Source organism: Alligator mississippiensis, chromosome 3 (assembly GCF_030867095.1).
Source record: "Alligator mississippiensis isolate rAllMis1 chromosome 3, rAllMis1, whole genome shotgun sequence".
In the NCBI taxonomy this organism is placed as follows: Eukaryota; Metazoa; Chordata; order Crocodylia; family Alligatoridae; genus Alligator; species Alligator mississippiensis.
Window position 1 is genome coordinate 54,449,577 of NC_081826.1, and position 13,873 is coordinate 54,463,449.

A 13,873-nucleotide genomic window follows, 5' to 3' on the forward strand; every position below is an offset into this window, starting at 1 on the left:
TAGCTAGCTTTGAGAAGGCTTTGGACCCTTCCTGCCTGAAATGTAGAGGGGCAAGAGCTGACTCTAAGGTTGTAAATAAAGCAGATTGAGACAAAAGCATGTAAGCATAGATTGGAACTGAAATCTGGTAAGGGGGAAAGATGGGATGCAGTAAGAGAAACCAGGTCTTGGGAAAGACTGACAGCCAACTGAGGAGTGGAAGATTCAATCAGAACAATAACAAATTGGAGACAGAGACTGACTGACCAACTAGATGGAGACAGGGAAACCTGGTTAATGAAACCATGGAGGCAGACTGTGACTAAAAGGGGATAGAAGGGGAAAACTGGCAGATGGATAGGGAGCATGGGCCTGGCTATGGAAGGAGGCCACTAGGACTGAGATAATTGGGGGATAGGGAATGGAGGACTGGAATAGGCTGATAAGAAGAAGTCACATTAGGGAATCACTCCTGTCATTAGGTCACTCTCCCTTCTAGACCTGAATACAATTATTTTTCAATTTGCTTTCCCAAAAACCTGGGAATTATATACATAAAACTAGATGAAACACCATCTCATGTAACATTATATTAATCTGAATTGTTGAATTATGGTAATTGTTTTGTGTAGTGTATTATCTAGGGAATGAATGGGACTGGGCATTCTATTTTTACTGTGCTATTCAAAATGTATATATATCGTGGCAGTATTTGCATCCTCTGTGCTGGAGAGGTTTGGGACTCTGAGCAATGTCATGCTAGTTAAAGTTGTTTTGTGTACCCTTGTTGCACTCTTGACCAGATATGTAGGTTAAAGAGTTTTTCCAGCATTTACAGTATCTCCTTTATGCTTGATATTAGAATATTTGCTTTTGAGACTTCCCACCACTAGAGGGTGAAATTTTCTACATTTTCAATATAGAGCAGTACACATTAATGTTCATCAAGCTCATTGCCTTGTCTCACTGAAATCTGACTAATGAATAAACATAATTTACCTTCACTAGGGAATACTTTAAAACTAATTAAATTCAGATTTATATTCAAATAAGCATCTCTTACTACTAATGTTCCTCAAGAAAATAATTAAAATTTATACTTATCGAACAGTCATTTTAGTAGTACCTTGATTTTCAGGACAGCCATTTGCTTGAGAATGTGTAGGCCTTCAATTAAATAGTGAAGAATCTTTTTTTAAATGATGAGTGTGGGTGGCAATTGCCTACTACCTAACTTTAAAAAAAGCACAGTAAGATGCTTGCTGCAAACTGTCAAGACCAATCTTGATGGCATTAAAAATCTCTGTAAAATTCTGTAAGCACAGGAAAAAGGGATCTCTTAGTTTAAAAATACTCTTTTGTGTTAAGACTAGTCAGTACAATATTTGGAATTGCATACAGAGTCTTCTGTACAGCAATTTAATACTAGACTTTCATGTGAAAGAGAGACTGTATTTTCTAGTGACTATGAAAATGAGTGCTGAATGCCAACAAACTGCTTTTTCTGTTTGCATGAAACTCTTGGGGGAACAAATGCTTACAAAATAGCTACATGTCATTTTTTAATGAGGACTAATAAAAAAGGTCACACAAGCAATAACATTAAATGTCTTTGAGAAATGATGGAGCTTGATTCATAGGTTACATTTTAAATTCCCAGTGGGAAGCTTTTTTCATGTACACATTTAGAGAACTTCAAGGCTTGAATTCTTGTGGGGTAGAGACAACCACTCTCTATATATTCATGTACAATAGTGCCCTGATCTGGTTTAGGTATGTAAATGATGCTGTAATGGAAATCTCAATAATAACATGAGATGGTTATAGAAATTTTGTCAGAGGAAGAATAGCCAGAATATTGAATAATACATTGCTTCACATATTGCAAAGTAAGAATTTAGACTCATGTATCAGGAACAAATTTTAAAAACTTATCTGTTAGTTTCAATCAGTGCTATCCTGAGGATTATAAAGGAATCTGAATACAGGACTTACACCATTTTGGAAAGACAATTGTCATATGGTTTGTTCTGTATGAAACTTTAATAACATCAGAAGAACAAAAAAAATTATCCATGTGTTAAGAAATGTCACTTCATATCACAGCTATGAGGTAAGTGAATAGTACTATCTCTCTTTTATAGATGAGAAAAAATGAAGCGTCAGAAGATGCAATAAAAGACACGGTTAAAAAGAAGGGAAAGAATTTGAGCATTTAAGTTGAAACAGTGACCATAGGAAACTCCACACAACTGCTGCCTGACTCTGGAGGTATCTGAACTCCAAAGGCAATACATTTTGTGACTTAAAAATTGTTCAGACCTTACTGTTTGTTGGAATTTTCAGATACCCAAAAGTTCAAGTACTGCACAGAAATGCACAAATGCAGTTCCCTTTCCTCATCCTGAGGGAGCTAAAGCCCATATTTTCCATCTCCCAGAAGACCTGATGTCTAGCTTCTGCTCCAAGGACAGTTTCTGTATTGTATCTAATAACTACTTCAGTAGAAATACAGAACCAGTCTTGAAAGCTGAGACCATAACGCAGGTCTCCACCCTCCCAAGTGAGTACTCAGGCCTCTAGTCTGAAGCACCATCTCGTGTTCTCTCCTTGGTCTAATGAATCCTCAGTTCTTTTCTACATAACTTCACAGCTTCAGTAGGGGGGAGGGAAAGTGTCTCCCATCTAGAACAGGCTGTAGTCTATTGGCTGGTGACAGAACATTCTCCTGGGACATGAAAAATGTAGGCTTCAGAGTCTTCAGGGAGAGGAGGAAATGAACGTGTATTTCCTGTAATTTGGGTTAGTGCTTAAACCACTGAACTAGGACATAAAAGCAAACAGCACCACTGCATCCTCCTTCAGTGGTGTTTTAAAAGAAAACTGGGGTGAGATTAAAATTTCACTCTGTTCTTTGCATTTCCCTATTGGTTAGCTTTAGATGGCTATACTCTGAAGGCTTTACTCTATAGGCCTATTCCACCTATTACTATATTGGCTATACTCTATAGGCCTATTCCACCTATTAGGGCGTGTCTACTCATCAGCCTATGGCAACGGAACAACATGCTACATTGCTGCATGGCATGCTACAGTGACGTAGTGATCACGTCGGTGTACATGGGATTGCCAGCTATGTTGCTGTAGTGGTGTGCTGCCCTGGTATAGTGCACTGCTACGTTGCCGTGCGCATGGTGCAGTAACCAGCCATACTTCACCGTGCTTTATACTTCCAAAAGGAAGTACTTATGCATGGTGGTGTAGTGAGATCGCTGAGCAGTGACGTGTAGATGTGCCCTTAGGCTCCTAAATATAATCCTATTCTATCCTGCTTGAATCTTAAATACACAAAGTAGATGAGGTCTCCTTCTCTTCCTCATTACTTTTTTGGCCTTTGTTTTAAGGCTAAGCTGACAAAAATAGATTCACAGATTCACAGAAGTTTAGGGTTGGAAGGGACCTTGCGAGATCATTGAGTCCAGCCACCCTGCTATGGGCAGGAAAGACTGCTAGGTTCAAATAACCCCAGGAAGCTGTGCATCCAGTTTCCTTTTGAAGATCTCCAGGGTAGGGGCCTGTACCACCCTATTCCAGAGTCTATTCCAGAGTCTGGTCGCACGAACCATGTAGAAGTTTTTCCTTATATCCAGTCTGAAACCTTCTTCTAGGAGTTTCTTCTAGATCCATTAATGGATTTTTGGCAACATATTAAGGGATTTTCTGGGACTTGAGTAGGATGGAATAGAATCAAACTTCAGTGTATATCCAGTTGCCTTATTTATGAGCTAGGATCTGGCCTAGGTGTGCTGCCATTAAAGATCTGCTCCATATACTGGCTGTTTTGGATCCCATTCTGATTTGCCTAACTCTCCCCATTAATTGAACATGGTTTCACTTAAAGTTCTGGATTCCACTATGGGAACAGGCACCTACAAGTTAGGTGTTGTGCCTAAACTAGTCTTCATTGGATTTAGACTGGAATAACTTGTCTAAATTACACAAGAAGTTTGTGGCATAACTGTAACTAAAAACCAGGTTTTTTGACTGATCATGTGCATAAATCACAGGTGATATTTCCTGTACATAGAACTATTATAATAATTATAGATTTTGCACATTGGAATTATTGTATTTATAGATATTATATTTCAAGAGATATCCTGATAATGACCAGAAGGTCTAAATTTGATTCGCAAAGCCTAATGTTTTGTTTCTTCTATATACCAGTTTGATTGTATAACCTTCTAAATGTAGCTTAAATCTATCTTCACTGCTTAAAAGATACTATTGTTAGCATACTGTTGATGGGGGAGGAAAACATGAATGTGATAAAAAATGAAACATTCACAAAGGAGATTTGCATGTTGAGTTTTGCTCATACTTGCACATTATATTCCAAGAGGGCAATGTTTTTAAAGACTGATATCTATAATCACTCTCTTGCATTTGTATTTAGGCCCCTAAATAAAAGACTTGATATTCAAAGATCCTAAGAAACTATGGCTTCTATTAACTTTTGTGGGAAACTATGGGCTGCTGTGTTGCATGTCTCTAAAATCGGGTCTGAGTGTGTGGCTATACACACATTTCAGATGTTAGCTACTGTCTACAGAGGAATTAACACTTCCTCTAAGATTAACATTGATTATATATTGAACAGTTCTGGCAGAATCAAAGGAGTACATAGCCTTAAGGCTCAGTTCTAGCCTCAGGTATTTGGTATGAATTGTCGTATATTCTATCAAACTAGCTAACTAGTTTTTGTGGTTCCATGCAGGGCTACATTGATTCCAATGGGCCAGGATCTGGTCTTTGGTTTGGAGAGTCTCAGATCCAAAGATGACACCTACGTGATCTATTTCATTGGTACTGCTATAAAACAAATGTTCTTTATATTCATCTGCAACACCTAATGATAATAGCCATAGAATATTTTTATCTTTATTACCTTATTTCAATGAGTGTAAATTTCTGAGATTAGCTATCAAAGAAACAGCCTGTCAACACTGATTGGCAATACAATGCTTGTTCTTCCAGAAGTAATTGCTTTTGGAGGTGGAACTTCTGCAAAGGCCATTATGGAAAATACTAACACCCAATGATTTAGGCAGGAAAGCAAAATACTTAACATGCATGAGGCCTTGAGGACCTCAGGGTCTCGATGTCCTTAATTCCATCTAGATCATGAGTCTTGGAAGCCTTTTCAACACTCCTGATACTAAAGGTGAATCTACCATTCACTTGCTTTGGCAAGTCATTTAGGTAAATAATTTTTAGGTGTGTTCACTAGAATTGCTTAATTGATTGACTTCATTTTAAGGTGCCTAATTTAAGACCTGCAGGGTCTGATTTCTTCCCCCGCCCCCCAGTTGCTGAACATCTGCAACTAGGATTGTCTTTGGAAATGTGGACAATCAACATCGTTCAAAATGAGACTTGAGGTGAATTACATTGGGTAGGCAAAACCAAGGACACTCTGGGCCCAGTTCTCCCCTGGTTTAAATGTTGTAGAATTTTGTTGATTTGAATGGGTTGAATAGGATTAATTACAGGGCAAAATTTCATGAATTTGGAAATTATACTTACCTGCATTAGCAGGGTGTTGGGTTAACGTTAACTGGTTAATAGTTATGCACCTCTTTAAAATTGTAAGTGCTATCCTAATACACTAGTATGCATGATTAGTTCAGCCTTTTATTTTGTATAGATCTTTAATATTAATTCTGATAAATGATATCATTTTCCAAATTTGGAGGATAGGGCTAGTTTAGTATTTTAATTTTTAAAGAAATAAATATGAGCATTATCTTAGAAAAATACAGTGACTTGGCTGGCACTTTAACTACCTGTGTAGTCATTACTTCATAATAAAGAATGTTGACATCAAGTACAATCTAGAGAAATACAGTATTACATTGCATACAAAGAGAAGTTAATATAAAACTAGAATCTCTATTAATGGCTGATGAAAGTGCTCCCAAAATTGATATGAACGAATAAATGATTTGGAGACTGCGGTTTTGGTTGGCATGAAAACTTGAGAAGATTCTTGTGGTGCATGAACACTTTAGAAATGTCAACTTTCTGAGGATTTTTTGCTTTGAATATTATATGACATCTTAATAAGCATAAGATGATTTAATATATGAGATAGGCTGTAAAAAAATGCTATGAGGGATTATAAAAAAGCAGTATTTATTCAACTGTATAAGTGGGTTTTAAAAAAAATCATTGTCAATTAAATTCTAATTAAAACAAATATTTGCCTTCTTTTAAAACAGTCAAAATACTTAAAACTCTGAATTTCTTTTATAACATTTTTGAAACCACACCCCATTTTAAGTGATCAAAAATCTAATAGGATTTGGACGTCTTTCTTGTGCTAGAGTTCAACAACATTTAGAACCATAGGACCCTCTTGCACCCTCTAGATTCAGGCAGAATTTCTCTAGATCCTCTTTATTTCATTATTTTCTATATTTTGTGTTATTAGTATTTAAAATGATTGTCCACATTGTACATTAATTGGACATTAATATTTAAACAGTTTTTCAATATTGGATTGTATTATATTTAAGAAGGATCACATGGGAATTGAGGAGGTTTGTATATTTAGAAATGGCATAAAAATGTGCTAGAACATATTTTTGTTCCCAGTTAACATAGTACTTAGTCACGTATCTAACCCTAAACAAACAATAGTTGGGCCCATTGATGTGAACAGAACTATTCATGAGCTTAAAGTTAAGCAAATGCATAAGTGCTTTGCTGGATCAGGGCCACAGCGCTTAGTTATTAAAATACTATCCAACATAATTAAAATATTTGCATTAAATAATTATGCACTTATTTTTAGCAGCATGTATATAATTGTGTATTGGATTATAATAGCAATGCAATAGTTATTGGAAAACATTTTTAACAGCTAAATCCTATTCATCGGGATGTAGCACTCAACTGTGTGCCTGTAAACCAGGGTTTTTTCCAAATGGATGAAGAGTTCTGAAACACTGTTATCAATGTGTAATATGCAGGTGAGCTAAGGTATGACTGGTTGAGCTTCTTTGATGTCAGTCCTGCCCAACCTTCACCCTTCCAATGCTAATTAGCTATTTTGGAATTGAACTGGAGCAATATTTAAGGTATTATTCACACTTTTCCAGTATGTTTCTATTAGAAAAAATTTCAGAAAGAATATACATGCAAGAGTGCTAATAGCAAAAGACGCTTCCTCTGCCTGAAGAAGGGTGTTTGTACCCAAAAGCTTGCAAAGATAAATTTTTCCAACTATTTTAGTTGGTCTTATAAAAGATATCAGATTTACGCAAAGAACCTTGTCTGCCTATATCCTTAGACCAACATGGCTACAAACAATATCCCTAATGGCAAAAGGGGTTTTTGTGTGTGTCTAACTTTGATAGGCCCATAATTTCATGTTAAAATGCCCAAAACAGAACGAGACACAATTCTGAGTTCTAATGATATTAAACACTTATGCTTTGCCCTCCCTGGATCTTAGAAAATGGCTGGATCTGTGTAGTTCATAGTATCCTCTAGCTCCGTTTATACATATATAACATGTCTTATACATATATGAACAAACACATCAAAAGTATTCAGATTTTATTTGGAACAATGTGTCAACAATTATGTAGGTGAAGAGTAAAATAAATATTAGTCCTACATATAGTCAGGTTATTTGTGCAAATCAAATAAAACGAACAAACGCCCCAACCTATAACAAAAGTGACCTGCTGTGTCAGTACTAAAGCAAACTGTTGCCTGACCCCTAAAGTGTTCACTCAAGTAAAAATCCTCATGAAGTCAACAGGAGTTGTGCTTGAGTAAAGAGGTCAAATTAGGCCAGCAATTATTTTCCAGAATATAGGCACACCTTCAGCAAGGTATTGAAGCATGTGAATAGCTTATTCAAGCCTAGAGGACTCCTCATATGCCTAACCTGGTAAAGTGCCTTTACTGGACAGGGATCCTAAACTAAGCATAATGGTGAGTGTTCTGTATTTGATTACACATTTCCAACTGACTATAATGGCAGGTAGATATGACTGTTATATTTAATGCTTTGTAACATTTATAGTATATAGTAGAAAATGCATTAAAGCACTGTCACCCTCTCAGTGGATAAATGGATAAAAGCTTTATGTTCTGGTCCAGAACAAGTGTAACTTATTTTACAGGAACGGAGAATTTGAAAGTCTTATCTTTCACATGGAAATAAAGATTATTAGCTGAAGAAAACATATTCCACTTTTGATTACTATAGAAGCAACCTTTTAGTCAGGACAGATAAAAAGGCCCTGATAGAATTTAACAACAGAGATATCTTCTAATGCCTGAAAAAATGCCTAAATCTGTATAAAAATAAATATATATCACAATAATGACTAAAAAAAGTGGTCAACAGAACTATTTCTCTTTTGTGAAATGAAAGGAAAAAAAAGCTATTTAGTCCTTAATTACATTTCTTACTTTAAAAAAATAGCTGTTTAAAGTTGCAATGCAATTAGCATTTAAGGAATTTTAAAATATGCAAATATAGCAAATATGTAGCTCTAATCAGGAACTAAGGAATAGGCAGTCTGGAACCAGTTAGTCTGGATGAATCTAATGATTTCAACCACTTTCCTGCCACAAACCTTTTATGCTTGTGTTCTGTGAGAACATTAATCAAAGCTCGAAGAGCCTTTTTCTTCTGTGGAGACAGAATTCCTAACAGGGGCCTTCTGCAGTGATCAGTCTCCAACTGACTACAAATTATCAATACTGATTACCAGATTGCTGCAATGGGGAGGGGATGGCGTGTTCAGCACTGCAGGGCTGGCCAGACTCCCACAGCTCTTGTCTCAGTCTATTTGCATATACAGCTGTCTCATGCCTTTTTCCCAGGGGTACCAGTGCCAGGTTAGAATCTCTGCCATCCCCACTGATCACTTCTCAGATCAAGGAAACTGTATCAGTTTCTTTTTTGGGTAGAGCTAGTACTGGAAACATTCAGGTTAACTTTGAACAAATGCTCAAGATTGAAACAGGATTATTGTCAAAGAGATCCCACATTGAGTGTTCATATACATGGCATTTGTTTTTTTTTAAAAGGAGACACCATAGTTTAAACATCTCCCTCATTATTTTGTGCGATGTGTGTGAGCGTAATAGGAAACTGTTTTGATATCTTGATTTCTAATGTTTCATCCATGTTTTGTTCTGCTCCACCAAAAGAATCGGACAGAAATTTGCTGATGTTTGGATCCTTTTGAAAGCCAGACTTGCTGGCTAATGCATTTCCATCCTTTCCACACCCTGCACTGCAATTCCTAGTTCTCCACCCATTTCCACCATACAGCAGTTAATCGCAGTCTCAGTTAAACAAAGGGGTGGGGGTCTTGCTAGTGCCTCTTAGGTTAGCCTCACATCATGGTAACTCCCCAGAAGGTCCAGAAAATTAATTGCAATCAGCCTTCTCGTGTGTGTGTGTGTGTGTGTGTGTGTGTGTGTGTGTGTGGAGGAGGCCAGATGATAAGGTGTTTTGCTGCTCCCCATAATCAAAGACTGCAGTCATGGATCTTTCAGGGTTCTGCCACTGTAATTATTGGCCACCTCGCCCTCCTCTTCAGGCACCAAAGAAGGAGGAAAGATGGGGGCAAAAGCATGAGCATTAGACATTCAAAGGGCTAGAGAGTGGGTGTGCAGGGTTGGGTGGGGCTGCTGAGTTTACACAGAGGATTTGCTCTCAGGACACAAACCAGACTGTTTGGAGGCTCCACACTGAAGACAAAAGAAGGGTGGAGAGGCTGCTGCCTGGTCTACAAAAACACCCCGACACGAAGGGAGACAGGAAGAGCCAGTGACCTACTTTCCCTTGGTCCTGCCAGCAGCAGGCTCAGCCCCCATGCTGGAACAACAGGGGATTCTTGGACTTGTCCCGGCTGTGTTCAGCCTTTGCTTGGCTGCTTACCTCCACCCCCTCCCACCTCCCCTTCTGCGTTTCTGCGGGGACCGGGCAGATTTCGTGGCCCCTGGGCGAGGGCTCCTCGGGTACCGGCGAGGAGGCGGCAGCAGCAGTCGTATGGGTGGGGTCCGTCTGCAGTGTGCCGGGCGGCTGGCGCTGGGCTCTGCGGGGGCCCTCTCCCTCCCCGCGGGCAGACCTGGGGCAGCGGCGCAGCCCGGCACAAAGCCCCCCGCCCGCACACAAAGACCCCGGCCCGGCGCCCGGCCTCCTGAGCCGCTCGGCTCCCTTTTGCAGCTGCTTTTCTGATCACGCATTCAAACACTGTCTTTAGGGACGAGCAGAAAGGCAGGGATCGGGGCTCGCAAGCAGGACCCAGGGCAGAAGAGCAGAGCTAACTTCCCTGTTTTCGAGTGGCACCGAAGAAAAGAAAAATAAGACGCTTTAACATCAACCCCTACCTCCCCGCTTGAAATGAGTGTCCAGCTGACATGGCTGAAGCTCCCCAGGGGCAGATCTTTGGGTGGACTTCAAAAGATCCGCAGGCTCCCACCCCCACTCCACCTCCTTTCCTTTTGTTTTTTAATTGGAAAAAAGAGGAAAAGACTTAAACCCATATGTTTAACATCGTCTTGGTTTTTTTTTAAACACGTAAGGGAGGCCCCAGTAGAGCTGACAGTCCTAGGAAATTGCATTGGCTGAAGAAAAAGAGATGTGGTTTCTTACCCATTGCTGTTTTAGCCATGGTGGGATGTGCGGATTCTCAGAGGTGGTGAAGGCAAAGGGCTCCAGCTACAGCAGTGGAGAGAGAGAGAAGACTGAATAAGGCACTGAGTCAGCAGAGTGGGGCTGTGCAAGAGAAGGAGCAAGAGGCAGGAGCCCATGAATAATTATCACTCCTCCACCCAAGCAGATTGGCTCTAGAGGTCCCCTGACATGACTCCTGCAGAGCCACAGTCTCCAAGCATTAAATATTGATCCGCCAATGGTGCTGGAGGACAAAGTGCCAGAATGCAGTTTGAAATGGAAATCAGCCCTTGAACGTCTCTCCCCCCCCGGCTCTACTGCGAGTAGTACAGTCCATGTCAAATGTTTTATGTCTTGCATGAAAAAGCCTATTGGTGTTGAAAGCTCTGCTGTTGCTATCTGTAAAACATACCCAAATGCATTTCTAACAATTTTTTATTGTACGGGTAGGACAAAGGGAGGAAGGCTTCCCCCCTTCCCCAAATCATTTTAACAACCACAGTTCTTTTAATTATTTCCTTTATTTTTCCTCTGACCCATAACGTTATTGTTCATTGATGGTCACCACACGTGGCTGGGCTGCAAGTTTTTGCTTTTTAAGATTTATGTTATATTTTCCTGCCTCATCCGACACATGCAGTGGTAAAACCCAGAGAATGACAGCTGTCCTAATTAGTATCTATACAGGGCTCTAGAAAACGAAAAAGCAGGGTAAATGTAAAAAAAAAATCAAAAAAAAAATCAATGATTGTGGCAATAGCTCCTCTCTTCTGTAATGTCAGAAAACCAGTGGGAACCTGGATAACCTGCCCTGCCCACAAATAACATCTGGAAGAAGATTGCTTCAGGCTTGAGGTATTAGGAGATATTTATCATAAGCATCATTGCTAAAGCATGGCAAGGAAAAATCATCTTTGCGACAGAGAAGTGGGGCGAGAGGAAAGAGGTGAGGTGGAAAAGTGCTTCCTCTTGTGCTCATAGGAAAACCAATGAAATGGTTGGCAACAACTTAATGTGTGTAGTGATCTGGAAGGTATGGGTGGAAATGTGGTTTCACCCTAATATATTTTCTATTATAGTTATGGCGAAAAATCTTTGCCTGGGTGTTGGCAGCATACAAAGCAGGGCATACGGGATTAAGAGACAGCAAGACCATCATATTATCTTTTGCTGGACTTTAATAAGCCAAAATGCTCTCTCCTAAACAAATGTACCCTGTATTTCCTCTCCCAAAGATAGGTACCCTTGCTTTACTCATCATGAGAAGCTACCTATGGCCCATACTGTTAGAGACACCTAGCAAATTCCCAGTTTAGAACAAAGGACTTTTGGAAAATGGTCCCTGGGGCCAATCCAAGGCCTGTCTTTATGTAGGTGTGTGTGTGTGTGTGTCTGTGTGTCTGTGTGTGTGAGAGAGAGAGAGAGAGAAAGAGAGAGAGCAGAGATATGCAACATAATATTTTTTCCATAGCATAACAGAAATACGACTCCCTTTCCTCCAGATATGCTAGTCTTCCACATTTTCCACTCTTCTATAACTGAGTAGAATTTCCTTTTATTAAGCAAAGGTCCAGTGTCACCACTCAGCGCAGAAAAGGCAGCAGCGTGATTACGCTTCTCTCTCCCTTATCCTGGTTAATAAACTAGGACATTGTTTGCTAAGGCAGGGTCCAGAGGATGAAAGTGTGGACAGCATTTTCATTGGCATTAAATGCTTGCCATTTTTGATCTGTAGGGTGTTCTTTAAGCAGAGAACGAGCCTCTGAAAGTAGCTTGGGGAGAAAAAACTCCATGGAAATGCAGAGCTTGGGCGTGGGCTGTGTGCATTTCCAGCAGCAAGGACATAATGCAGCATGGAGGATGTTGAGATGGCTCCTTGCTGAAGCAGTTTTCTCTTTTCAGGCTATGGCAGGATGAGGGACCTGGCTGGGAGGTGAGAGAGTGAGCCCAGCCCAGTGCTTCTCAGCCTCACAACCAACCAGCCTGCCGGCTGCCTTATCCAGCTGTGCAAGCCGTTCATAGGGACGGTGTTCAAGGGGCACGATGTGGGGGGCGAGGGCTACACGGAAGAAGGCAGGGATCTTGGGAGGCGGAGAGAGAGAGTGCTAGTGGGGAGGCTGAGTGGAAGAGGGGGAGTTTTTGGAGTGCTGAGGAGGGTTGGGCGGGAAGCAGAGGTGCTGAGTGACCCTCACAGGGACCTAGTGAAAAAGCCAGACGCTCTCGCTTTGTGCACCCAGTTGCCCTTGCCCCCTGCACGACTCCCCCCAAGCCCAAGCTGGGGCCCAGGCGGCTTCCTGCCCACGGCCGCTGTCCCCGCATTCAGCAGGGAGGCGGGAGCTGTCCGCTGTGCTGAACCCGGGCGCTCCCCACCGCTCAGGGGAGTGGCGGGGGGAGCGAGCCCCGCAGGCGCTGAAGCGGCGGGAGATGGGGAGGATCAATCCTCTGATCAGCGTTTGCTGCCATACAGGGGCCGGGTCAAGGCTGCAAGAAGCAGTGTCTCAGCTCCCCCCAGCAGTACCGCTGACCCGCCCGGGCTGCCCCACCCCGCCGCCCCAGAGGTACTCGGCTGCCTCTGAGCAGCTGGGAAAGCCCCAGGCTGGGAGACCGGGGCGGACCCGCATTGTGCAGGGAATGGGTAGCTTCCTCCACCCCATCCTCTCTGCGTCCCTTGGGCCCTTGGCTTGCCTGGCCACCATCGGTGGAGAGGGGAGCTCAGAGCCAACAGCTGCAAGGCAGAGATGGGGAAGCGCAGTTAGACGCAGAGAGCTTCTTCCCACCGCAGCTGCTTTGCAAGCAACCCCCTCCTCTCCACCCTTTCCATTGCGGAGCGAGTTAATGCTGTAGAATAACATGTTGCTTCATGATGTTGTCATGGAGTGAAGAGAAAAGCTGGCTTCCTCGAGGGGTTGGAAAGGGCAGGGGCATGGGGTGCAGGAGAGATTTCGATGCCAGGAAACCGGTGCAAGAAATGACACGTCGATCACTGTCACGTCAAGCCCTTGGCAAGAGAATTATTTCTGGGGAGTAGGTCTGAGCACTCATTTCTGATCCGCAGCCCTTTCTTATAGGTAATTTAATGTGAGCCTTAGGGGAAACTGTGATTAAGCATCAGGATTTCAGTGCCCACCCCAGGGATTTGTTTTCTGTGATGTGTGGACCAAAGGATGTGGCTTGCTAAAGCTC

General features: G+C 41.5%; 1 protein-coding gene across 1 annotated transcript in view; it reads right to left on the minus strand.

The window, feature by feature from the left end:
- Window positions 1-10,886, minus strand: part of STMN2 (stathmin 2) — a 68,240-nt gene extending 57,354 nt beyond the window's left edge. Inside the window, exon 1 of the mRNA XM_006275968.4 lies at window positions 10,670-10,886. Coding sequence (XP_006276030.1) covers window positions 10,670-10,688 — 19 coding nt within the window. The 5' untranslated portion in view covers window positions 10,689-10,886. The remainder of the gene's footprint in view (window positions 1-10,669) is intronic.
- Window positions 10,887-13,873: the final 2,987 nt, after the last annotated feature.